The sequence below is a fragment of the Melanotaenia boesemani genome, chromosome 20, assembly GCF_017639745.1.
Source record: "Melanotaenia boesemani isolate fMelBoe1 chromosome 20, fMelBoe1.pri, whole genome shotgun sequence".
In the NCBI taxonomy this organism is placed as follows: domain Eukaryota; kingdom Metazoa; phylum Chordata; class Actinopteri; order Atheriniformes; family Melanotaeniidae; genus Melanotaenia; species Melanotaenia boesemani.
This window is the reverse complement of record NC_055701.1, coordinates 12,556,301-12,581,370: the sequence shown is the minus strand read 5'-3', so window position 1 is coordinate 12,581,370 and position 25,070 is coordinate 12,556,301. Positions and strand designations below refer to the sequence as shown.

Below are 25,070 nucleotides of genomic sequence, written 5' to 3'. Positions count from 1 at the left end.
TCGAATATTTAACAAAACATCTGTGTCAAGAGTCACTCTGTCTGTATCAGTGTATGTGTATGGGAGTTTGCTGTCTGTCCTGCAGCTTCAAGGCTGACAGATAAGTATTCTCTTCTGCAGCTGTCCCCCTGCTAAATGAAAACAACCTTCACTACACCACTCATAAGCTATTATTTATGATTATACCCTTCCGTTACCTGACTCCCGTTTGTCACCTGTCTAATTGTTTTCTCATCCTCACAATATACAGTAGTGTACTGTATTTTCATTACATAAATCTCTCTCTGTCCCTCTTTTCTATTCCCTATATTTGAATGATATATGACAAAAGCCCTTAATGAAACTTGCACAGTAAGCCTACACACAAGAGAGAGACACACGGAGTTCTTTGAATATTTCAATGTGTAGCTTAGGGAAGAATGGACTAAATATCACATGCACTTAGTGCCTCTAGTTTCTCACCGTAACATAGCAGCAAACATATTTGCATTAAATAAATCAGGAAACAAAAAAGTAAAACGTTTATTATTTAAATAATTTGGGACTAAATGTGAAGAGGAGCTGTTGCGGCTGTACATCCGCCCCCCTCTCAATCTGTCTTGAGAGCGATCAAAAATCCATGCCTCCCATCTTTGAATCACAGCGAACCAGGAACTACACTGTTGACTTCACAGACAACACTTCGTAGACAGAAATATTCGTCAACTTCCGCCTAGATGCATATTAAAGCCAATAGCTGTAACAATTCAGTATGCAGCGTTGATAAATATTAATATAACTTCTACAGAAACTCGTCCGTCCAGTAATATCGCGAGTTTAAGTCGTCGGCGTGGATCCCGTTTAGCTACCCAGGAACAAAAACGTATCAACTGAGCGTGCGACCAGGCTTGAATGAATAAATTCCCCAAACTTTTAATTTGTGATATAACTGTACTTTCGCTCTATCTAATCGCCATCTCTTTACACACCCAATAGCTCACAACTAGTTTCAAATTCTCAGCATTACTTTTGTGTGGATGCTAACGTTAGCTCGCTAGTTAATTGCTGGACATTTCGGTTGCAACTATCGGTATTTTCCAAGAAACAAAAAATGTTTGCCGAGGACAAGACAAGCAGGATATTGTCTGGTACTCTGGTCGCCTGTGTCATCGCTCTATATGTGCCCTGTGTGCAGAGGACTGTCCCCGGTGGAGACTCAGGTTGGTGCTAGCAGGCTAGCTTATTCTCATGTGGCCACGTGGCTTTGTTGTGTTAATTAACAGCCAATCATATGGCGCCTTGTTGATGTAGTCGCAATAGTAGGAGGGTTGCTGTCCGTGGTGCTGCTGATACAGGCACAGGTTGGAGAGGAAAAAAAAAAAAAAAAAAAAAAAAATATATATATATATATATATATATATAGTAGCTTTATTTGTACCATTCAAAATGTTTTCCATTAACAGCATTAGATCAAAATCTAGCGAGGAAATGTATTTCCACTAAAGATAATAAAACTAGCTAAATAATGGAAACCTTGTAACATACAGTTATTGTAAGGTCTCATTGAGAAATCAAGCTGTCCGGTATTTAAAATTAATATTTTTCATAATAAAGATTGCCTATACATAATTTCTTCTTTGTGTTACTGGACAGTGTGTAATTTGGTTTATTTATTTATTTTTGTGTGTATTGGCTTTGCCGGTCAAAACATGATAGATGCTATGCAGGAACAGTTGAGTTTATTCTTTTCCACTTTAGTGCATTTTATTTTATTTCTATATAAGATGAAATTTGTCACTTGTGACAACAGGAAAGATGAAGTAAGGATTTGCTTTTAAATATCAGAAGGCTTTAATCATACTTAAATATGTAAATCGTTGGCACAGCAGATTCCACGATAGTGATGCGTGCAATGGTTTTACCTTTTGGTTTTGTGACTCACCCTTAATTTTGCACCTTCTCTGTTAGAAAACATTTGTTATTATTGAATTATTTTGTTTTTGCAGTGTTTCTTCTGCTTTTATGTCTTTTGCACAATGCATTTGGTAGACTCTATAGACACAATTTTAGCATTGTTGACAGGCAGTTATTCATTACATATTATGACTTGTTTTGCTTTAAAAAAAACACTATCATGTGGATATATATTAATCTAATTTACACTCCTCTTTAATTGTGCTTAAAAGTGGACTTGGGTACATTGCACTGAGTACCTTTTAAACTTGTAGGCCAATGTGTTTTCCAACATTTTTGTAATGCAGCTTATAAAGAAATGCTATGCACAATTTTAAACAGTGTTTAGAGGTGATAGCAAGGTTACCAACTTCTAAATGTGGACTTGAAGGCATGAAGGCTCTGCTTGTTAGGTTTGCACCGCTCAGGCGTTCAAGTAGCAGAAGGCAATGTATTTTGCAGAATGAAAGCAGAAGAAAAGCTCGGCCAGATAGAAATGAGCTGGGGAGAGAGCAGGCAATTGGAGCGCTGAGTAGCCCTGTTGGTTGTGTTGTTGTCTAGCAGGGTCTTTGAAAAAATGGCCAGCCCCTTCTCCACACTGTTTAGGGACGGTGCAGGATGCCCGCTCTGATAGTGCCAGCTGACTACCCCTCCGAATTCTCCAGGTCTGCGTCTCTGTGTCCTAATCTCTTTAGGTGTGATGTGCCCTGGAGAGGCTTGAGCGCAGCCCCGCGGGTACGCTGTTGTCTAGGAATGTGAAGTGTGGAAATGATGGGGATTATGGGAAGACTGATGTGGGTGCCCATGCTCCACAATCACAAAGACTCTTGGCACCCATGCTGCTACCCTGTCGAGTCAATATTTTCCCTTTTTAGTACTGGGGCTGCAGAACTGCATCTCTGCGGCACTGAGATGAATGTTTTGGCTTAGTACTAGTTTCTGTGTTGAATGGGGTAAAAGTGTGCCACTACTGAGGGAAAATAAGTGAAATTGAGAAACCGATGAAGGATGAGAAAGTGTGATGTAAAATGATGGCAGGTAGCTGGCGGCTCATGCCAGGTGAAATGGAGCTGTGAAAACATTTAAGCTTTGCAGGTGGAGGAGTTCTGACTTCATGGTCCATTAGACTGATAAGAGTTTGGGCTCCTTGTGTGGCAGAATTTTAGGCATCATAATTCACTGCATCGGCAAGGTAGCAAAATATGGGAGGCAGCCAGTGCCATCTGAAATTCAGCCATCCTGTTCTATAATGGTTTGTAGTTGTGGCCGATGTTCTTGCTGCTCAAATGTTTATTTTTAATATGTGAAAATATGGTTGCTTGAATTTAAAATACATACCTCTGTATATCCTGTTGCTGTTTCTGCTGTTTGATTTGTTAGGCGTCAGAGTGATATGTAATATTGACGGAAATCTTAGCATATATGTCTTTGAAAAGATAATTAATTAGCTTTTTTCATTTGTTATATTTTTGTCATCATACACAGGTTCTGTTTTTACAACGAATCCTATAAAGCTTGTGAAGTAGTTGACTCATCCTGTCAGTGCTGATGCAGGAAACTTATCAGTTTCATTGGATTTATTAGCAAAGGATAGAGCTACCCATCTAGGACCAGTAGAGGGAGCTGTGCTGATCCCCAGCATTTATCAATGTCATTTAATCTGAACCAAATTTCAATTTTCATGAGTGGGAGATGCAAACATTGGGTGAGAAATCAGTATAATTTGAAACGCTCTGGGTGTATTCTGGCACAAATGGGTTTGTGCCCAGATACATTAAAGCCTCCTCAAATAGCTTTTAGGGGTTTTCTTTTCACTTTGTGCTGTGCCTCACACAGAGCTTGTCAAAAAATTGTGCAGCTGGCTCTTGTTTTTGCAGCTTACCTCATTCTGTGACTGTCACCAACGTAGCCTTTCTATTTGTGCCCAACGGACTAAAGGAGACAGTGAGACATTGGGAGTGTGGGAACAGCAGGAAAGCACGTAGAGCAGCTGAAGAAAGAGGAAGGGAAAGGACCCTGATGCATGGGGAGGATGGGACTGGAAGTATTATTCTCACATCAGCATATGTGTGTCTTTGTGTGACAGAGCATTGGAGAGGGAGTGTAATGGTTTGCGTGTGCATGTGTCTGTGTTTATATCTATGTGTATGTGGTGGAGGAGGGAGAGAGGCATCAGGGGAGAAGCGAAAGATGAAGAGAATGAGCGTGCCGCTTAGGAAATGTCACACTGGGAAGATTTGCAGGTTTTGATCCTGGCAAATTAATGCAAAACCCCAGTGCAAGTATTTGATTTGGGAAAACTTTGGAAGCAGACTTGTCTCTTAATAATAATTATTGGGTTTACATTAATTTCCTCCCCTATTCTCTTCCACAGGAGAGCTGATCACCACTGCATGTGAGCTGGGGGTAAGTATTAGCTGTATTGTTTAATCAATTCACTCATTAACTCTTATAAGCATTAAGGAAGTTTAATTAAGCATGGGCAGAAAGCAGATTAATTTACTTTCAGTCCACAGGTTTTTTCCTCTTCTTTTCTATACACTTATTTTACTAAGTTGCAAGTAGAGAATGCTATAATTTGCAACCCGTTTTTCAAATCCAATTAAAGTCAATGGTAAGGCGATGGCTTTTGTAGGCTTTGCCTTATGTACGGTATAAGGCTTATTATATCCACCCCTCTTTTTTTTGTGTGTGTGTGTAAGCCGCAAAGAATGAACTAAATCGGGTTAACAGTTATAATAAGTTTTATTATTTAATAAAGTTTATTACGCCGCTGTGATCCTTTTAGGGAGGCTGTGTCGGTGTCACTATGCCAGTAATCCTGCCGTTAGTGCTGCAGTCCGTGTGGCCTGTCTGTCTGCCTTTCAGGCCTCCCCAGGGCCTTGCAGGCCATCCCTCGGCCCCAGGCTGCTGGCCCCCCCTTCTGATCCCCAGAGCTCCAGAGTTCTGCTTCCCTTTGCTCCCGGTGGCCTTTATTCCTCAGCTGTCCTTGAGTTGGATGTCTGTCCCCATGACTCAGCTGTATTGTCCCACCTTCCATCCTACAACTAGCTTTTTTCTTTTTTTAAAACTGGAGTTATCCACCAATGCTGCAGTTTATTTTATCAAACTATTATACACATCATCTCTATTGTTCCTTTACCAGTCCGTCACTCAGATTTGAAATATTTTACATGCTTGAACTTAACCATAGAGACTTTGCTGTGTTTGAGGTTACTGGTGAGATAGTCACACGTTCACCTTTCAGCTCTGTGCTCATTTGAAGAGAGGCCCCTTCTCCCTGTCTGCATGGTTCATGTTATCAGTGCCAGGGAATGAGCCTGTGTTTAATGACTGAGCCCTTATCTGGGTGAAGGAGACTTAGCGGCTAATTGCTGTGATTGCTGAGATCCCCCAGGCGAGAACGACTGCAGCTCTGAGGTGGTTTGGGGGCTGTGGCTGGCAAGCATCACGTGCTTTACCATGGGCTCTAGGGAGCTGCATTGTCCTTGGGAAGAGGCCAGAGGAAAAGAAGTGAGAAAAGGAGAGGATGGTTGTTGTACTGCAGCAGAGTCAGCATGCAAAGAGAACATGCAGGATAGGTCAGACTCCTCAAGATTTCTGTGGCCAGTGGCGGTGGCAGCATTCCAACCCTGGCAGCTACTACAAACAAAGTAAAACACACCCGTTAACAATCACAGCCTGCTGCCCCCAAAGTGAGCAAACACCCTGTTTGTAGCTGTAAGTGTGCCTGTGAATGGATGTTCAGTTGCGTCTTTGGAGTTGGGTTTCTGATCTTTGTCATTGTGTTCTTAGGTGGCTCATCCTCCAGGATATCCAGTCTTCACCCTCCTAGCTTATTTAGCTATGCGTCTACTGCCATCATTCTCTCCTGCCTACAGTGTCAATCTGATTAGTGGCCTTCTGGGGGCTGCAGCTTGTGGCTTCCTGTGCATGACTGTCTGCAGGTATGAAAATATTTTTGTTCCTTCATTTTTTTTTATGTGTTTGTGTCCTTCTGTTATGAATTTGAAATAAGTGATAATATAGTAAAAATAACCTCATGTAGAACATTTGTGTATATTTTCTTTTACAATCAATGTGAAGTTAGTCACAGAAGCTCCTCACTCAAACTGAAACATAAGGTGAGTAAAGAGATGCTCTGACTTCAGAAGAGGCCATGTAGTGACTTCAAGCACATCACATCACATCAAGCAAACTAACAAAAGGAAGATGCTGTTTTTAAGTGGAGAGAGTCTTTAAACATTCTCGTACTTATTTCTATTTGCATTTTGATGCCATCTGTAACAGAGCACAGTATTTTTAGGCCTTGACTGACAGGCAGTGGTGCCCCTGATCCTCTGTTCAGTATTCAAGAGCAGAACCCAGCCGCCTTCCTCCCTCCCACTGCCCTACCCTGCCTGTTTACCCATCAGCCACCCATTGTGAGGTGCGTGTATGTGTATGTATATCACAATTATCGTACCCTGCAGCCCCCCCACCCTGACGTCCCTGTTCTCCTGCCCCCCCACTGCCCAGCATGCTCCCAATCCTGACATGGCACGATTTCTAATCTCCCCCTTCTTGCCTCCTGGGCCTTACAGGAACAGGATCACTAACTCTGCTCCTCCCTGTTGCCTTTCTTCAACCACCTCACTCCTTGCTCAGTCATGAACAAAGTTTATGGCCTCTGCATTGTCTTCTACCACCCTGCAGTTTCGCTTGCTGCTGACCCCATCATGTACGGAGTATTTTACACATTCCTGTTTTGTCTGTGTGTTTATCTTGGATAGTTGACTGGAGCACCTTACATCACCCATTTGCTGATCTTAGTAATTTTCCACCTTGCTTTGTTGGTGGCAGCTTAGTGTCAACATTTTACCTTTTTATTCCAGTTTATGCATACTTGGGCATTTCTATACAAGTCTTATACTTCTAATTTATGACCTCTGAAATAGGAATAGTTGAATATGATGCACTTTCTTCCTGCTGTACACTTTGGCAGGATGTATAGCCTTGAGAGTGGGAGGAAATCAAATGAAAATGCAAGAAAGAGAAACGAAAGTAAATAAAAATGAAAGAACGCTGGACACCTTTTGGAAGTTTTAACTGTGCATCCCTACTACCACCCTGGTCTAAATGCATCTGAAGAGCCACCGGTCGGTTGGAGAATTGCACTTAGCTTTTGGCCAGACTTATTTATTTTGAAGCCAGAAAATATCCTCGCAGTCTGGGTGATATTTGGCTCACAGTGTGCATGTTAACGGTAGCCCTGTTTGTAATCTCTGGGGATTTAGATCCAGTTGTGGATTATCGTCAAGTAAAAGGCCATTATTAAGAGCTATAACCACACCCACCAGCCACCAGAGTTTGATGTGTTGTGAGAACTTGAGCCAGAGGACACAGTCACAACATATAAGCTAAAGAGTGAATGTATAATCTATGCTTTCAGTTTGGGAAAAAATAAGCATAAAAAGCTTTAGTTATTATCTGTTAAGGTCCAGTTTTAGGATGAGCTCTGTGTGGTTCAGTTTGAACATTTTATAAAGGGGAGGGGTTACTGGAGAGGGCAGAGGATGAGAAAAGAGAGAGAGAGAGAGATAGGGCAGAGGTCTCTGGATGAATGGTCAAGTTCTTTCTTTTAGGGGGCATTGGAGACTTATATTACATATTCTGGCAACCATCTCATGGTATAGCCCTCCAGGGATACTCCAGTGAGACTTTCAATCAAATTAAATACCAAAACTTCCCAGTTGTTCTTGCTCATATCTGCTCTGCTGTGTCTTCACCCAGTATAAATAATTTATAAAAAATGTAGTTACTTTTCTCTTTGTGACCCTCATAAACTTTTCCAATGCTTGTTTGTAGGTTTGCATCAGCTCAGTCGTAGACCTCCACCAATCAAATCATTGCTTTGTGTTATTATGTTGAGATGGAAAAATATACAGAAGTTAATATGGGTAGACGAAGGCAGTTTTTCTCAAATGATAAATTGTAAAACCTTGAAATTCATCTGGAATATACCCAACATGGAAAGCCTTTGATGTATCAATTTAAATTAGTCAGCCAGATTGCTGTGTTTAATGTGGGGGAATGTAAGTTGATAGGCTTGGAAGCCACATCTCGTTCTTGCAAAAGTTTAAATGTAGCACTTTAGCCTCCCTTTGATTTGTCAATTACAGTTCTCTTGGCTCGATCATATGGTTTGATGGCCAAATTGCATGTCTTTTTATGTTTTCACACCATGGCCTGACAAGCCTTTGAGGATGCTGGACTTAATGATAATTACTATCAATTGCACTGGGAGGTTCTCAGAAGTAAAATGTATGTCTCGTGAAGTGCCACAGACCTCAGCCATGAGACTCTGGAGGAATGCACCCCTTCACAGCAGGATAATCCAGACAGCTCGATATTCTGTGTTCTCTCGTTTCACAGTTTATCTGCTAAAGCTCCTCTCAATCTGTGCTACCTGAGAGGAATCTCTCTCCATTCCTGAGCTTATCCTGAGAAACCAGAAGCAGACACGTTGGCGTGCTGACACCCATCACAGCAGAAAAAAAAAAAACAACAACCTCCTAACGCCCAGTCAGCAGCACTTTTAGTTTGATCACGATTACATAACAGGCCTGCTGAAGCAACCGTGTTTGGCCACTCTTTTCCCTGGCGGCCCATGAGGAAAAATAGACACCTGAGAAAGGCTCCTGGTATCTCAGCGGACAGGAGGGTGAGCACAGTGCCAGCACCTGCCTTGTGCCTCTTCCCCAGCTCCTTATGTGGACCTCCACCATATGGTCACCGTGGCGCATTCTCTTTTTTGCTCAGGTGGGTTGTTTTTCCACAGGATTGAGCTTGTGTGTATGGTGTTGGGGTCAAGTCAGGAACAGTGTTTGTGCGTCAGGGGGTTGTTTTTTTGTGTAGTTTTGTTATTAAAAAACAGCTGAATAGAGTTATTTTTTGGACAGTGTTTTTACCTCTTCCTGTAGGTGGCAAGACTGCCCCTCCCTCTCACATCTGCTGTGGTTGGATAAAATCTTCAGTGGCAAGAGAGAACACACCCATTACTGTTTCTTCTTGAAAATGCAGAAGATAATTTTAAGTTTGTCTGTTGAAAAAGCCCCAATCTTTGGACCTTTTGTTCCTTTTCTGCTGTATCTTATTCATCATATTGTAGTCCACCAGACCTCCTTAACTCTCCCCATGCTCAGCATGACCAATGGTTCCCCCAGGACTCATCTTCTAATACAGTTAAACAGATGTCTAATGAAGATGTTATTTCCTCATTACTGGCTACGGGATGGGGATAGAGAGGAGGAGGGCTGGATAGACAGCAGAATACAGTACCAGTTTAATATTCCTTTCGCCCGTGGGCCTGAGATTGCGTCTGTCTCGGACGTCAATATTACATTCCTCACCCACCACAGGCAGTCTTAATAAGGCACCAGGCACAGAGACGGATCAGACTCGGCAATTATAATTCACCCAGAATTAGTTAATGGAATCTATACAGCGACATTTATGTATCACTGGTCTGTGCCTAATGACTTTGTTGGAAAAAGCAGCTATAAAAATGGCATTCAGTGAATTGTATAAACACAGGATTTTTGTAAATTGTTTTTTTTTCCCCTCTTCCTGTAATTTTTGTGTGCGGGGTGGAGATTAAGATGGCATTCTGGGAGAAATTGTCATGTCAGTGGCTGCATTGTTTGAGCAGAATTGTGGTGATTAATTTTACACGCACTTGTAGCACTGGAGCGCTCTCCTGGAGGAGGGGTGTCTAAGCAGCAGAGCCCGGGACCCTTTCTTTTTTTATCCTCCACTGTATGCAAAGAAACAGACTCAGCTGCTCACACATGATGAGATGGGGAAGGCAGGGAAAGTGCTCGGTTTGGTGATTGGCGGAAAATTTGACTGTGGCCTCGAATATGAAACTTCCAAATATACAATTTTGGAAGTCAGTTAGGAAAAAAAAGGATTAAGACCAAACAATATGAAAACAGAGGAATCATATAATATTGGATTTTTTCTTTCCTCAATACTTCTGACATTATTGTGATGACATTTCATTCATTTAGAAGATTATTTAACAAAAAATGAATTTCAGAACATGTAATGATATAACCAAAGAAGCCTTCACTGCATTTTTTACTCCAATATGACCAATTTCAAAAGCTCAGAATATAATTTTGTAACAACAATGTATTCATTAATTGGAAGAATGATATTGTTGATCTCTATACTGAAATATTAGTAAGAGTGTGCTCCTATATTAACACATTATATGATTTAAGGCTTAATGACGCATAAAATAGTAAAAGATAATACATCTGGACTTAAGATTGTAATGTTTAACATTTTCATCTTATGATAGCATATCAGAAAATTTATAACCTAGCTCAAATGACCCATTTTTGGTTTATTTGTTTTACCCCAATATTATATATCCATCATTTCTTTATTGGTGCATGTGTTACAAGTTTAATAGTGTGATAAAGAAATAAAGAGATGCATCATATGCATCTAATTTTATACCCCAGAATTCCATTAAGTTAGTGGAACTAAGAGATTTAATATAACTTCTCCTGAAGACTTTATACAGCTGATTTTATTTTTGAGTGATGGGAAAACTGAGCTTTGGTTAAGTTCAAAGAACATAAATTTATACGATGATCAAATGATAATGAGACAATTCGGCTAAAAGGAAGTTAACAGGCGGAGAATAACGTTGCTCAGCCAAAGCTGCATATTGACTTGCTAACACTTGCTAGTGTTTGATTTACTGTCATGTTTGATTTCCTGGCACACGCCATCATTTAAATGTTTGTATATCAATTGCTGCTTGGCTTTGAAACTTCAAAGCCATACATCAGACACTTACCCGTCATATAATAGCTACTAAGTACCCTGGCTGGTGTTCTGGCCAGAGGGGAACCCTGGGGTGTGAGCGAGGGCCAGCTGGAAACCTCAGCCTCAGCCTGAGCAGGCTACCTCCTCTCTCGGGCTTTCTACCCTCTTCAGGAATGTGTGATTCGTTTCCAGCGCTGCCTCCCAAACCACCACTCAGTTAGAGAACAGTGCGGCTCTGATCCACGATGGCACAGCTGTGGTATTGTCTGTTCCCCAGGGTGGTGTGTGACAGTGGCTCCCTTTGGCCAGCTCTATTGTAAAGCCTTATTCATTGCAGAGTGCTGGTGTAGGCTTTTTGTGTGCTGTTATTTAGTGATGCTGGCGTCAGTCCGGCCCATGTTGTAGAGCTGAGTGGGTAAATGAGGCAGGTCTCATTTTGTTGCTTCAAAGTGATTATAATGTGCTTTTTTGTTGTGTCCTTGAAGGGGACACCGGCTACCAGAGTGCCTTTTTATACTGTCATCTTTAATTTAGTTTTATTTATTTATTTTTGGTCTTTCCTGTTTAAAACTGATCCCATCAGCAAAAAATGAATACCTTTATATTATTTCCACATATGTGCTTAATTTCAGGCTTTATGCAGAATATTAGTCATTCAGTTAATTACCCAAGTGATGACACAGGGATGTTGGATCAGTTCAGGCAGAATAGTCACGCTGTGAGTTGTGTTATTCTCCTGCTATGTCTCAACCAGCCTATTGTCACTGAGCCACAACGTTTCAGCACAGCAGCATCCTGCACAGCATTGAGTTGTGATAACAGGGAACACGGCCACACTGGTGTCAGAATGTGTCCTGCTTTATCTGCGCTACCCGGGAGCAGCCAGCCTGGAGAATGAGCTGTGGAGTGGCTGAGAGGCTGACTGGGACCCAGGTGGTCCCTCGCAGACAGACAGGTCATTTACAGGCTGTACTGTACACACATCACTGCACTCTTAATGGCTGACAAGCTCTAACAGAGAGATTTGTCAGGCACTCTGTGAGAATAAAGAAGTTGAGGAACAGGAGTGTGTGTGTGTTTAAAAATGTGGCTATCAGAAGAGCTTCAGAAGCAGGGGCAAACTTGGTGTAATAACTGCGTCCATGGACCCCCCATGACTATTCTGCACCCTGTGCTACCCCCAAACCAGCTCCCCTGCTAAGTGTATAAGCTGCGGGTTAATTGTCATGCAGTGAGGTAAAATTATGGGTGCGGGAGGTCTCTGCACCTCAACAAAAGTCCCCCACCCTTTTTCCCCCCTTACACCACCACCCTTCTTCATCCTTCCTTCAAGTTACAACTAATTCCTGGAGCGGTGCAGCGAGAGAGACGCTGCTATCTCTTATTAAGACCCACTCCTAGACGCCCCACCCCCCTTTAAGTGCACACACGCTCACATTTACTGTACATCCTCATTCATTGAGCCTGCATTACAGAGAACACAGAGGAAAATAGTGGAGAGTGGGAGAGAGAAAACCCAAGAAAAAAAGGGGAAGTAGTCAGCAAGCGCAAGTTTTTTTTTTTTTTCTACCCTTCTCTCGCTCTCCCTTTCCTTTTTTCCTGATTTACCGCGCTTTCCTCAGAAAGCTCCATTGTTCCCCTAGCCTAAGTCTCATCAGGCCTTTTGTGGCTGACTATCACAGCGGCAGGCAGAGAGCTGGAAATGTATAAATGGTATCATGCCTTGTGATTAATGGCGGTGCTTATGAGTCAGGTCTGATAACGGGCCTGCTCTCTACTCAATTTCAGATACCGTTAATGGAATCTGTCTTCTGCGATTGTAATGTGAGAGCGCCTAATTTGCTATGGAGCTTGAAGCTGTCACCGGCAAGGGATTGTGGGGTCATAAGGGACCTGGCAGCCGTTTGGCCTGCAGCTTGTATCTGCGGTGCTGAATAGAGCAGCTCTCTGCCTGTCAGTTAGCTGATAGGCTGATGAGGACTCTAAGCCACTCCACACAATGGCGGAAAGGGCCATACTGCCTGACTTCCCTAATTGTCGAGCCTGCTCATATTTCAGAGCCAGCATGCTGGGGACTGGGCTGCTTTTTTTTCTTTTCTCTCCTTTCCCTCTTTCTTCTTGAACTTTTTTTCTTCCTTTTTTAATATTTCGTCCTACATCCTGCACGGTGTCTCACCCCTTTTACGTACACTTCCTTGCACTATTTTTCTTTTCTTTCCCCTCTCCCCATCATTTCTCTCCCCTCTGTCTCTCATTTTAGTAAGTGGTGGGTCTTAGCGTATGACAGATTATCCCAAGTTTGCTTCAATTACTGCAAAGGAGATGGAGACAGTACCGGAGAGGAGGACGGAGAAAACTTTTGTGCACACATTATATTTAAGTAGCTGAGGATAAAGTGCTATCTCTACCACGGTGGTTTCTGTGCCAGTGTGCTCGAGATCAACCGGCTGCCAGGGAGGGAGTTCTCATGATATGTGAATTACCCCAAATCACTGAGAGTGTTTTTCAAGGTCCAAGAAGCAAACTTGAGCAGAACGAAGATTATAGTGGGTCCCCAAATTAGTCTGAGGGATGTAGTGGCTTTTCTGACTGGGAAATTTTAATGTTGTATGAAGCTGCTGACTTTGTTGTTTTGGTTCTTCTTCTTCTTCTTTTTTTTTCTTTTTTTTTATTTTGGTGCTAGTGCGGGTACCTCAGATCAAATAAAATATTGGAAAAAGCAATAAAAGTTCTGTAGGCTGCAGAATTGAGAGAAAAGAAGAGTAGGCTTGGTATATTTGAGTAGTTAAATATATTTAAATTTTTAGAGCAAATTTTTTATGATGATTGTCAGAACTAAATAATCCTCTGAGCTCTTTGATTCTTCTCTTTTGTCAGAAATTATTGTTATCGCTGAGTTTGTTTGTGAAGACACTGATCTTTGCAAAGTTATGAATAGAAGTGATTTTCATCTTCTTCTACACTGTTAGATTGACAGGTCCTGGTCCTGGTGCAGTCCTGGCTGGAGGTTTGTTTGCTGTATCCAGGCTCAGCTGGCAGTGGTCCATGGTGGCAGAGGTCTTCACACTCAACAACCTATTTATTGGCCTTATCTTTTTCTTGACTGCCAGCTTCCACTGTGCTGAAAACTCCAACCAGAGGAGGAAGGTAGCACATGGAAATACATCTTCATCCTCACTGGGATCTGCATCTTAATTCTCAGATGTTAAACTCACTGTTGTGATTGTTCTTATCAGATTGCACGTTGGGGGGCGTTTTGTTGTGGCTTAGGGCTCTGTAACCAGCACACCCTGGTGCTATATGTGCTGGTTGTCATTCCCTGGGTCCTCAATCGACTGTATTCTCTAAAGGTAAGTCCTTTAGATCTTGTTTGAATCCTTCTCAAACTATTTAAAAGAAAATGGTTTGTCCAAGCCTGAGGATCTGGAACCTTTTCATTTTGAAGAGCGCAGTAATCAACAGCGTCTGTTCATGCACTTCAAACAGGAGTTGTCTTTGTATAACCTGCTCCTTCTGGGACTGTGCTTCATTGCTGGCTTTTTACCGTACATCTACCTGCCCATCTCATCCTACCTCAACGTTGCCCGCTGGACATGGGGGGACCAGACTACCCTGTCAGGTCTGCTGACCCACCTACTGAGGGCTGAATATGGCACATTCAGTCTAGTACGTGCAGTTAAACTTTATATTTACAGAGATGTTAATGTAATCATTTGTACTTTATGTGCATTTTTGATTAACTTATTGTGGACACTAATATGTTTGCTTGTTATTTTTTGTTTTGTAGGCAAAGACGGAGAGCTCTGTGGGCATGACCAAAATGCTACAGTGAGTTCATCAATACTACTCACATTTGAACATGTGGGATCTAAATTCATAGATTATTCTTTATGTATTTAATAATCACAGATTTGTGGAATTATTTGGATGTTTTTAAGATGTTTCTTTGCATTTTAAAGATATAATTTAAAGTTAAGTTGTAACAATTATACTTTCCAGAATAAATGTGAGTCAAATAATTTTAGCAAATTAGGGAACTTAAATTATATTTTCAAAGATTGAACAACAACGAAAGTTATTTTCAACTTGTGAAATAAATAAAAATGGAGGCAAAGTGTATACTGGACACACTATTACGATGCACTCAAATTAGTTTGAAGAAAAACACCCAACTTTCTATAAAACTGAAGAGCAGATCTATAACACAAAAAAGAATGACTGGAACAAGAGACTTTTAAATTGACTGAGTTCTGATCTAAATTGATGAAAGCAGAAATGTGCCAATGCAAAAAGGACCCCTGCAAACATGAACACACAGAAATGGCAGATTAACAAAAACTTCCAGCAGACACATCAGACTGCTGTTATCAAACTGAGTGGAAGCTGATGTTAACGAGGAGCCAATTAATGTGGCCAGGATACACTTTGGACATTTTATTGACATATGTTTTACAGAATTTAATAATTTGTGTTTGTTTAAAAATGTTTTGCTAAATTTTGCATTCAGGAATTTCTAATATTCAGAATTTGCAGAACAGCTAGATTAAATATTTGGGAAGGATGGAAATGTAGTAAATGACTTTGGTTTGTAAGACTGGGCAGGAAAGAAGCAGGACAGCTTCCTTTTAGATATTTGATCTGAAGCACAGTAGGGTCACATTTGGTTCTTTAGATGGAGGATCCAGGCACGTTTTGAAATGGTTCTGGTGGTTTACACAGGTTTAACAGTAGACATGCCAATCTGCCGTGAGAGCCCAGAGTGACTCCTGCATCCCATCTCTCTCCTCTCCTCTTTCTAGCAGCTTTTGTTCTTCCCATTCCACTCTCTCCCATCAAAGCAGAACTGAACCTGCTTAGAGGGCCAAATCGCTGTGTTCTGTTTCTCCAGCAGTTTGAAATGATCACTCAGCTCTGGTGTTTAAGCGTGACAAGCTGTGATGACAGACACTGCAATAGAGCTAGAGAAATTGTATTTTTCCACTCTGGCACCCCCCACCCCTACCACCACCACCACTGAATTCCCTTCCTTGCAACCACAGTCAGCCCACTCCTATCTTTTCTTCAACTGACGGGATGGAGGGTGCATGTTCATCTTAAGACCCCCCACCACCAGACCCCCTTCTGCCAGGCACCCACCCCTTTCCATCCACCCTGCTGCTTGATGGACAAGCACACCTTCAAGATGGGAAAGAGAGGCGAACATGACAGGCTTGTCGCACTGAAGGCATAAACCCACTGGAGAGGCTGACACACACTCACAAACCCACTCTCATGAGCACATTCACACATAGAGTACATTGGAAGATATAGAGACTCAATAAGCTGTCAAATAGAGATGGGTATTAAGGAAGAGGCAGGAAACTCTCTCTGCTCTGAGCAAGTGCTTTGTGACTGACAGGCGCTGTGAGGAGAGGACGGGACTGCAGGGGGTGGATGACACAGTCATTCATATCTGTCAACCCGATTGAAAGGAGGGAAGGCACAGTCCAAGGAGTTTGTTTTGAGAGGGGATGGAGGGCGTTTGATAACTGCTGTCCTTGAGTTATCCAGCAGGAAGGGTAATTGAGCTTGTCTTTGGTGTCCATCATATATGTGTACATGTTTGTTTCTATGTGCAGGGCCCAGTTTGACCACTGTCTGGCAGAACTTTCACTTCCTGTTTTGTTACTGGCAGGGATAGGCTTTCTCCTCTCCTCGTGGGACAGGTAGGATGACTAAGACGCCAGCATGCAACACACAAAACTCTGTCACACACATCTCAGCAGCCACTTCAACCAAAAATCTAATCCCCTAGAGTGAAAGACGGGGAACAAAACCACTGACAAAATGCTGAGCCTAGAAAAAGAGAATACAAAACAACACCGAGGCATCTAGCTGTCAAGCTGTCATGACGCCCCACATTCAGATCAAGAGGGGTTGATGTGTATTTTGGATTTTCAAAAACATGTTTATGTGTGCAAGAAAATAACTGTTTGTATATGGCACTGTGATCCAGTAATTCATCACAGTAGTGCCTTTTCTAGGATCTGTGGGGTGGAGCTGGTAAAGCCTGGTGATGCCCTGGTGCTCTGCAGGGCAGCAGCCATTCCCAGCTTTCATCTCTCCTAAGATGCACTTTAATAAAACACATACACACAAAGATTAAAGTGAGCAAGGTCATTTTACAGAGTGCTAAAGAGAAGTCATGCAAATGCTGATTTATGTGATGTTAAAATGCTAAATGTTTGCAAATTTTATCCTTTAAAAAATCAGCATTTCTTCTGTAAATATTGTGTAATGAGAAGAAAACATAAATCAAGCAAAGCTTGACTGATATAAACCATCAAAATCTGGTTGCAGGTTTGTATATTCTGATTTGAAAATGTCCACTCAGGTTCAGATGATCATTTCTTGTTGCCATGAGGATAACATATTTTCTTTCTAGTTTATTTTACAGCTGCACTGTAATAAGTTTGTGATTCAGCGGTTAGCACCAGCTCATTATGACTCAGTTTGCATTAGAGAATCATCCCTCCACCTCGTAGCTGGCTGGTGCATACATTTTATAACAAGCTTGTGATATCCAACCCTGCATTGATATTTGTATGGACGTCTCCAAAACAAGTTTGTTTTTACAATCAATAATCAATGTAATACATTATTATCAATATACAGAAATTGAAGTCAGAGTATGGAGCATTCATTAAATGGGAATAATAGAAAGTACATTATTTGAGTGATTATTGTTCTTGTCTTGCTAGGATGTATCGCTCTGTGTCCTGGCTGCTGACTGCAATGATGTTATTCTATTTGCTGTTTTTTGCATGGAGAGCCAATCTGGACATTAGCAGACCTTTACTGCTTGGAGTGGTGAGCAAAAACACACTAATGGAACATCCTCTTTAATATCCAAAGTGTGTTTTTTTTTGTTTCTCTTCAGTGAAATGAATGAATGAATGAATGAATGAACGAACGAATGAATGAATGAATCATGCATTTGTTTGCATTTCCTGCAGGTTGAGCGCTTTTGGCTGCAGAGTGATGCTGCAGTGTGTGTGCTGGCTGGCCTCGGCTTGAGCCTGACTTGCACTGTGCTGGAGAGGAGGCTGGGATATGGGGGGGTTTGGAAGACCACAGGCTGGGTCTACACTGTAGTTCTGCTTGCACATATGGTGCACACCAATTACAGGTCAGTATTATTAGTAGCATTAATAGTTACAATAAAAGGAAACTTCATGTTTTGGGATATGATGAATAAAATGCATACATTGTGTAGTAATAATAGAGCAGTATTGTTAAACTGGATGATATAGAGGATTTTAAATAAAGCAATTACTGTCATTTGTGGATGCAGACTAAGTTGTAAGATTTGTTATGTTGTTTTTTTGTTAAACATTTTACCATCTGCTGATAGTGTTTTTGCATGGGAATGAGGACAGTATCAATGTAAAGCAAAGTCTGCATTTAAAACCCGTGTCATTTTGAATCAAGTGCTTGGGAGCATAAAGTAAAAATCCTTACAGCTGCATTTCCATTCATGTCAGTTTCTAGTTAAATGCCCCTGTTTTGTTATGACTGAGATGGAAACTCAGCTTTGTAATACTCAAATTTGCAGACAATTACTGAACTAATTCTACGACAGCAAAGATTTTGATCATAGAGGACATAATTATTGTAGCTTCATTGTATTGTACTTCCACAGGCTATTAGTGTTTCTGGGCTTTAATAGTGTTTGTGTGCCAGGCTTTTCAGATTTTGCACAATCTTTGTATATTTATCCAAATTTAAGGGTATTCCTGCTGCAGAAACTATACTCGACCCTAATATGTATAAAGATATCTACATTTTTCCTGAGTCAACTCGATTAGTTTTTCCTGCGCTTCATGCAGCAGGTCTGAACTCCACATGTCAGGTTTTTTCTGAGCTCACCCCATGGTAGAGGCTAAAGAGAGGCACGGTTAGCATGTAGATTCCACTCGCAAAGCTCAGCCTGAGATGTTAGCTGTCCGAGAAGGCAGATTACACAAGCGTAGCGCCAGGGAGTGCCAGACAGGCATCACTGAGTGGCTTTGATCAAGAGGAGAGCATGGCCTGTGCTGTCAGACCCATCACACCTGTCTCCCCACGATTAGATAGGCAGTCAGGGAGCTGTGCGGAGGGGAAGGGGCGGGGGCACTGACAACTTACCCTCAGAGCACCTTAAAAGCGTACTTACAAACAGGAACGTATACGCAGCTGCACACATCACACACAGACTTCTAAGCAGCACTAAGGTCGCACTAAAACCTTTCTAAATGCCACTAAACACATTGTGTGTTTTAATCACATCAATGTGATTGCATGATGATTTCAGGGAGTGTGATCAGAGCAGTAACAGTGTGGTGGAGAAGTTCGGCAGGGAGCTTCTGGCCTCTTTCCCAGAGGACTCAGTCATCCTGACCAGAGGAGACCTGCCAGGAAATTCTCTGCGTTACCTCCACTACTGCCAGGGCGTGCGGCCTGATGTCCGGCTAGTCGACCAGGAGGTCAAAACTTGCTTATTTTTACTGTGTCTATTGACCCTTTAACTGTTCTCATCAAGGTTTTGGTATCTTGATATAACCAAAACATCAGAAGAAACAATTTTAAGTAAAAAAAAAAAACTATTAATCCAGAATCATTTTAAAGAATTTAGTACATAGTGAAGTTTGTTTTTCTCTTTATCAGTTCCAAACTTCCACACGTTATGTAATATAAAGGCAATTCCTCCCGAACTTAAAATGAGGAAACACAATTTTGATAACCCTTTATACACTAAAAGTCAACTTTGAGTCAATTGTGCACTGAACATTCTTTGCTTCTTTTCTTTTTCTTCTTCTTCTTCTTAATAGATGATGACTTACTCTTGGTATGTGGCCAAGGTGGCACTGCACCTCCCTGGCGTCCGCTTTCCTGGCCGCTGGTGGGACCCGGTGCACCGTGAGCAGAAAGACACCTTCAGCCTGGAGCAGTTTCTGTCCCTTAACAAACAGTGAGTTTCTGACTTACATGGAGAGACATCAGCGAGGGAATAAAGGGGAAGGTTTAACAGCTAAATGAAAGGGTGTTAAACAGAGAAGGAGGAAGACTGATTTGGAAGGGCAACAATGGTCCAAATGAACAAGTGGGTGATCTAATGAGGCAGAGATCAGTGGGATGGTCGACACAGCGCTGACTGCAGGGAGATGATAAGCCCACAGAACAGTTGAGGCCATAAAAGGAGTTTGATGAACTACAGAAGTTCGCTAATCTACTTGATTTGGTTAAACAGTCTCTGGTGGAGTCGTTGCTGCTCCCTGCTCTCATGTCGACTCCCTCTTGAGTAACCGAGACCCAGAAACTGGATGGGGTCTTGTTAATACCAAGCCCACCAGGGGGCAGTGTTTGCCAGGCCAACACATATGTCTCTTAGTGGGGCAATGCTGACCTGTGGGATTAACCCTCAGGGTTTTTGAGAAACCTTGGATTGAGGTGAGTTAAGGAAGTGTTGTAATGTATAGAGATTTTTTTAACACTGTTTTTTGTAATTCTCAACATCAATCACTGAATTTTTTTTCCTGCAGGAGGGATGTGATAGCCTGCATAGGGCTGTCTGATGGAGACCCAAGCTGGGAGCGTAGTTTTACTCGTTGGCCCTTGGGTGTGTGTGACTACTTCGTGCCTGTTCAGAGGCAGTTTCACCCTGAAAAGTGGGCTAAGCGCACTCGAAACATCTACAACTGGAGTGAGCCTCACAACAGGTGCACACAGAAAACACTGAAATCCAAAAATGCATAACTGTGTGTCCTTCACACTGAATATTTCACTTTACTTTTCTCTTGTTTGTTTCCATGCACATTTCTCTCAAATTCTGTCAACATATTCTTAGAAACATTACTTGTATATTTATTTATTTATTTATTTTTGTATGTGTCAGAGTCATCTAAGGGATTAAAATTAGCAAGGTGTCATTTTTTAGGAGACTGCTATTACCCCTGCCCCCAAGGAATGAAATATATAGACAAATCCTTTGGAATAAATCCCCTTGCTGCCCTTCTCTCTGTGGTCTTCCTTCCACAGACTCCACAGAGGTTCCTGCAGTGAGGTTGTACTCTCTTCTCTGTGCTGCGATACTGCTCTTTGTGAATTCAACCAGAGCAAGACATTAGGCCCTCAGCCATTTGAAATGAGACTGAAGATGAAAAATAATGAGTTTCTTATTGCGTTTTGTCAATAACTGTGTCAAAACTGGAATTAGTCAAAGCTCCATATTCAGTTGCTGTTGCCAGCAGCCCTTCTTTCACTCATATATCCACGGCTGAATACTGTGACATTATTTCCCGTACCCCCACGACAAGCGTGTCCGCAGATGCCCACAAGCCAAATATTAGCTCGGAAACCTTGCTAAAATATTCTTTTGAAGAAGTGGTCAAGTGTTTGCAGTCAACAAAGTGGGGAAAAAAAGGCAGATGTGGTTTAACTCCATGTCTAATGTGCTAGCTGTTATTGCTGCTCAGTTATTTAACGTTTGTGCAGCAAACATTAAATTTTAGGGTATCAAAATCTGCAAAGCTGACTGGAACAATGTATTCACATAAAAAAAATCATTTATAGTCAGAGGAACTGGGTATAAGCTAGTGCTTGGAGCTGTTGTAGATAAAAAAAAATGTTTTGTTTTCTCTCTCTTGTGGTTTGGCTAGTTTCCATCCTGCATCCTGGGAGCGTGTCGCTAACGAAGAGATGTGGCAAGCCAGGTATGTTAAAGTGTTTTACAGGAGATACTCCTCTCCTCTTTAGAATGGTCGTATACTGCAAGTGTGCAAATAAAAAGCTGTGTCACGATGCATACTTGCCTGCTAGAACATCTCCATAAACCAGTCTTGCGTGGTAGAGCATCTACATGTACAATCTATTTGGTGGCAGCATCTACATAAGTCACTCCATGGAAGTGGTTTGTCTGAAAGTGTGTATCTGCATGGCTCATTCATCCAGCACTTAGCCCTGAGCCTGCGTGCTTTGTTTCAGGATGAAGACGGCTTTCTTTTTGTTTGACCTGGCAGAAAGGATGCAGGGAGACGGGAAAGCGCGCCTCTTCGAGCTGTCTTACACTGTGAGTCTGACCTCATCAAACATGCAACAATTATGTCATTCAGCATTATGGGATAGATAGAGAAAGTATTTTAGTAGGATCTCTTTTTACATGTGTTTATTTGTGTGTGTGTTTGCTGGGCAGCTGTATAAAGAGATTGTGGGGGCCCACTCAGACTACCCTTCAAACTGGGACAAGAACCTGGCACTTGCATGTGAAAGGCTGCTCCGCTCAAGTCACCGGGGCTACAGTCCAGATCACCTGCTGACTTGCAGCACACAGCATTTTAGTCTCTACTTGGAGAAGGAACCCACTGATCCACAGGCACCAGCCATACGCTCAGCCATTACTCACCTGCTCAAAGAGAGAGACAGGCTGCATCAGAGCCGGAAGCAAACCCCTTGATAAGATCCAGAAAGATCCACATAGAGCTGGTACAGTGAGTGTGTTACAAGACCAAACAAACTACAGTAGCCTGGGAATCAAATCTGAGGCGATGTGCCTTTTCTAAACGTTGTAAATTGGTTCTCCAGATGGAAACAGACTGGTTTAGTGCTGTTTAGATCTGAGCTACAACACTCGAATGTACTTCTTTTGATAAATGTTTACAGTTGACCAACAGAAGGACATGGTATGACTTCAAGAAGCCTTTTCTGACCTCAATCAAGCTCTGCCTGCTCCCCTTAAACTCACCCATTCAGTTTATCTTTACATCTTCTTTTTTTTTACTCCCATTCTTTTTTCAGAGCTTTTAACGTTCTGATTATTTTGCCTCAGCCTCTGCTCTAGTTCTCTTTTTCTCACATTAGGATGGCAAGGCCGAGATTGAGGGAAACCCAATTTGGGGGCAGAAATGGGGGATTAAAGCGGCTGTTTAATCTAGGACAGACTTGCACATTGCCACGCAGTCCTCACACACCCACCCCTCTATCCCTCCATCAGTCTATCTTGGATGGTCCTTTAAATGTTTAAAACTAATGGATTCGATGAGTGTTTTTTTCCCTCTCTTCCTTTCTAACAGGAGGGCTTTAATCCCTCATGGATTTAAATGAAATGTGAAATGTCACAATGCCAGGAACCCTTTTAGAGGTGTGTTTCTCCGTGCGTGTGTGTTGATTTTTGTTTGTGTGCACATGCTTAAATCTCCACTCAAGCTTTTTCTCTCTTCCAGAGCCACACATAAACATATTCGATAAACAGATTGGCACAATGAAAAGCAAAATGTTTTGATCATTAGAGAATCACAGATTCATGCAAGCACGTACACATTACATCATCAGGTCCCAACTTTCAGGAAAATGGACTTTTAGCCTTGTGACCATTGTGGAGAAAGGGTGGAAAACGGACCAAAGGAAGCTTCTTCTACATCCTAATGTTTTTCTGACTTTGACTCATCCTCAGGATCTGACACCTCAGTCACAGACTACTTTTTTCTTTTTTTTTAAATAAATTTTGCTGTTAATAAGCTGTGTGCCATTAAATGTGTCAAGCAGAGGTCGGCATATTTCCATTTGTGTTATGAAACACTGCTGAAGACGCCTGCTTTTTGAGATATGACTCAGAAGCGAAGGACAGTAAGTGCGTGTGTAGTAATCTGTCCTCTACGTTCGCAGGCCTGGATAGTGGCTGTCAGCTGGCTGGATGATGGGTTCAGTCCTGCTATAGTGCAGATGGTTTGATGTCATATAAAAAGTATAAATTGTCACTCAGTCATCTACAGATTTAAAATATTTTAATAAAGATTCTTTTTTTCTAATGAATTGTTTAATATCTTTTTCTTCACTCAGATGTTGTTTAGATTCATGTTGACATCCCTGCTGCCACTTGCATTGTCCCCTCTTGTCATTTTTGCTTTATTTTTTTTTTCCTGTCCACCCTCTTGGTTTCCCATCCCCTCTCACCCTGTCTTTCCATAACCCCTCTGTTCCTCTCCTCTCCCCTGTTTCTGAGAGTCAGTTGCCCACCCTAAATCAGCAAGCTGCCGAGGATTGTGGGAACCCATGGAATCGCCGTGACCAGGGATGCAGGCAGGGAGCCACAGCAACGTTGGAATGTGGGGCGTCTGAGGAGATAAGAGCTGTGAGCCCAGCCAGGAGAGAGGAGGGATGCAGCGAGTGAGAGGGAGGAGGGGGGACGAGGCAAAGTGAGGAGGGTGAGACGGAAACAGGGAGCGCGGCAAGTCTGTGAATGGGGAAACAGAAACACAACACCATAAACAGCAAGAGAGCAAGACGGAGTGAGATAGAGAAAGAAGGAAAGGGGGAGGGAGGGGACTTAGGGGGGCACACACTGGAGATGGGAAGCAAGCCTTATTCCTCTTTGCATTTCATTTACATCCCTGGCCGTATCGACCAATCGGATTGGGAGCAAAGCCCAGGGCTTAGGAGGGGAATAAAAAGACAAAATGCCTTTGCTGCTCTCATCCCTCCCTGATAATACCCCTTCTGTTTTTCTTTTCTCCTTTTCTCTCGTCTATAAGTAGATACTGTCCGAAATGCCAGTGGAAAAGCGACACCTCCGCTTGCTGTGTATCTCAGATAGACCGAGCGGGAGCAGGGGCTGAAAAGACAGCTTTAGCAACTGGGCCTATCTCCACTCTTCTCTCTGGCTGGATGGAAGCTTGAAGTGGAGAGAGGCGGAGGGCCGGGGTGTGTTGGTTAGTGTTTGGGAAGAGAACAGAGGGTGTGAGAGGCATGATATACTGAGCTGGCCACAGATTTTGCAGAATCTTACACTTGGAAAAACTTTGCCTGCAGATCCTTTTCCTAAGCATGAGAAACCTGTTTCAAGGATGTTTACCAGGTGCCACCCATCTTTGCGAAGGTAGCAGATGCCTTCCGCTAAACTCAACATATTCCTAGCTCGGGGTCGCTTGCTGTTATTCTAGTACTGTTTACTAAATTGCAGGGTTTTCTGAAACTTCACTTTATATGAGCTGTTGTTTCTTTAGCTAAATTACACCCATCATTGTGTATTGGGTGGAATTAGGCCCATTAGCTTCAGTCTGTGTTGACATGATGTCATGATTGACTTCTCAGGTTTTTGTTTGCTGTCACTCTTCAGCTGTGTGTTGTTGTGTTTGTGTGGTAGACACTTATTTGTATGTTAGGCACAGTATGTTTGCAGCTTTATTGAGTTTATTTGTACAGGTGTTTGTAGGGCTCTTCATTGTGTTACTGTTTGTTTTTGGTTTGCTTTGTGCTTCTCTAGTGTTTTCCTGTTTAAAGGATGATGCTATTGTCTTTGCGCT

The 25,070-nt window shown here is 42.1% G+C and overlaps 1 protein-coding gene across 2 annotated transcripts; it reads left to right on the top strand.

Annotated features, from left to right (window-relative positions):
- The first annotated feature begins 642 nt into the window (after positions 1-642).
- Positions 643-23,576, top strand: tmem260 (transmembrane protein 260). Of its 2 annotated transcripts, XM_041972844.1 has the most exons (16): positions 643-1,199; positions 4,307-4,338; positions 5,728-5,879; positions 13,725-13,902; positions 13,992-14,105; positions 14,242-14,421; positions 14,543-14,583; positions 16,374-16,460; positions 17,496-17,604; positions 17,751-17,923; positions 19,088-19,259; positions 19,605-19,744; positions 20,316-20,492; positions 21,432-21,485; positions 21,757-21,841; positions 21,965-23,576. In XM_041972844.1, exons 1-16 carry the CDS (start codon positions 1,091-1,093, stop codon positions 22,223-22,225), a joined length of 2,064 nt encoding a protein of 687 aa, XP_041828778.1. In that variant the 5' UTR covers positions 643-1,090; the 3' UTR covers positions 22,226-23,576. The 2 variants fall into 2 exon arrangements, with proteins under 2 accessions (XP_041828778.1, XP_041828779.1); XM_041972845.1 differs by lacking the exons at positions 643-1,199; positions 4,307-4,338 and adding an exon at positions 4,934-5,627.
- The last annotated feature ends 1,494 nt before the right edge of the window (positions 23,577-25,070 follow it).

Coding starts and splice junctions, on each gene's coding strand:
- tmem260 (XM_041972844.1), top strand. CDS start 1,091: ATGTTTGCCGAGGACAAGACAAGCAGGATATTGTCTGGTACTCTGGTC. Junction 1,200..4,306: donor TGTCCCCGGTGGAGACTCAG/GTTGGTGCTAGC, acceptor TCTCTTCCACAG/GAGAGCTGATCACCACTGCA. Junction 16,461..17,495: donor CTCCTCTCCTCGTGGGACAG/GTAGGATGACTA, acceptor TTGTCTTGCTAG/GATGTATCGCTCTGTGTCCT.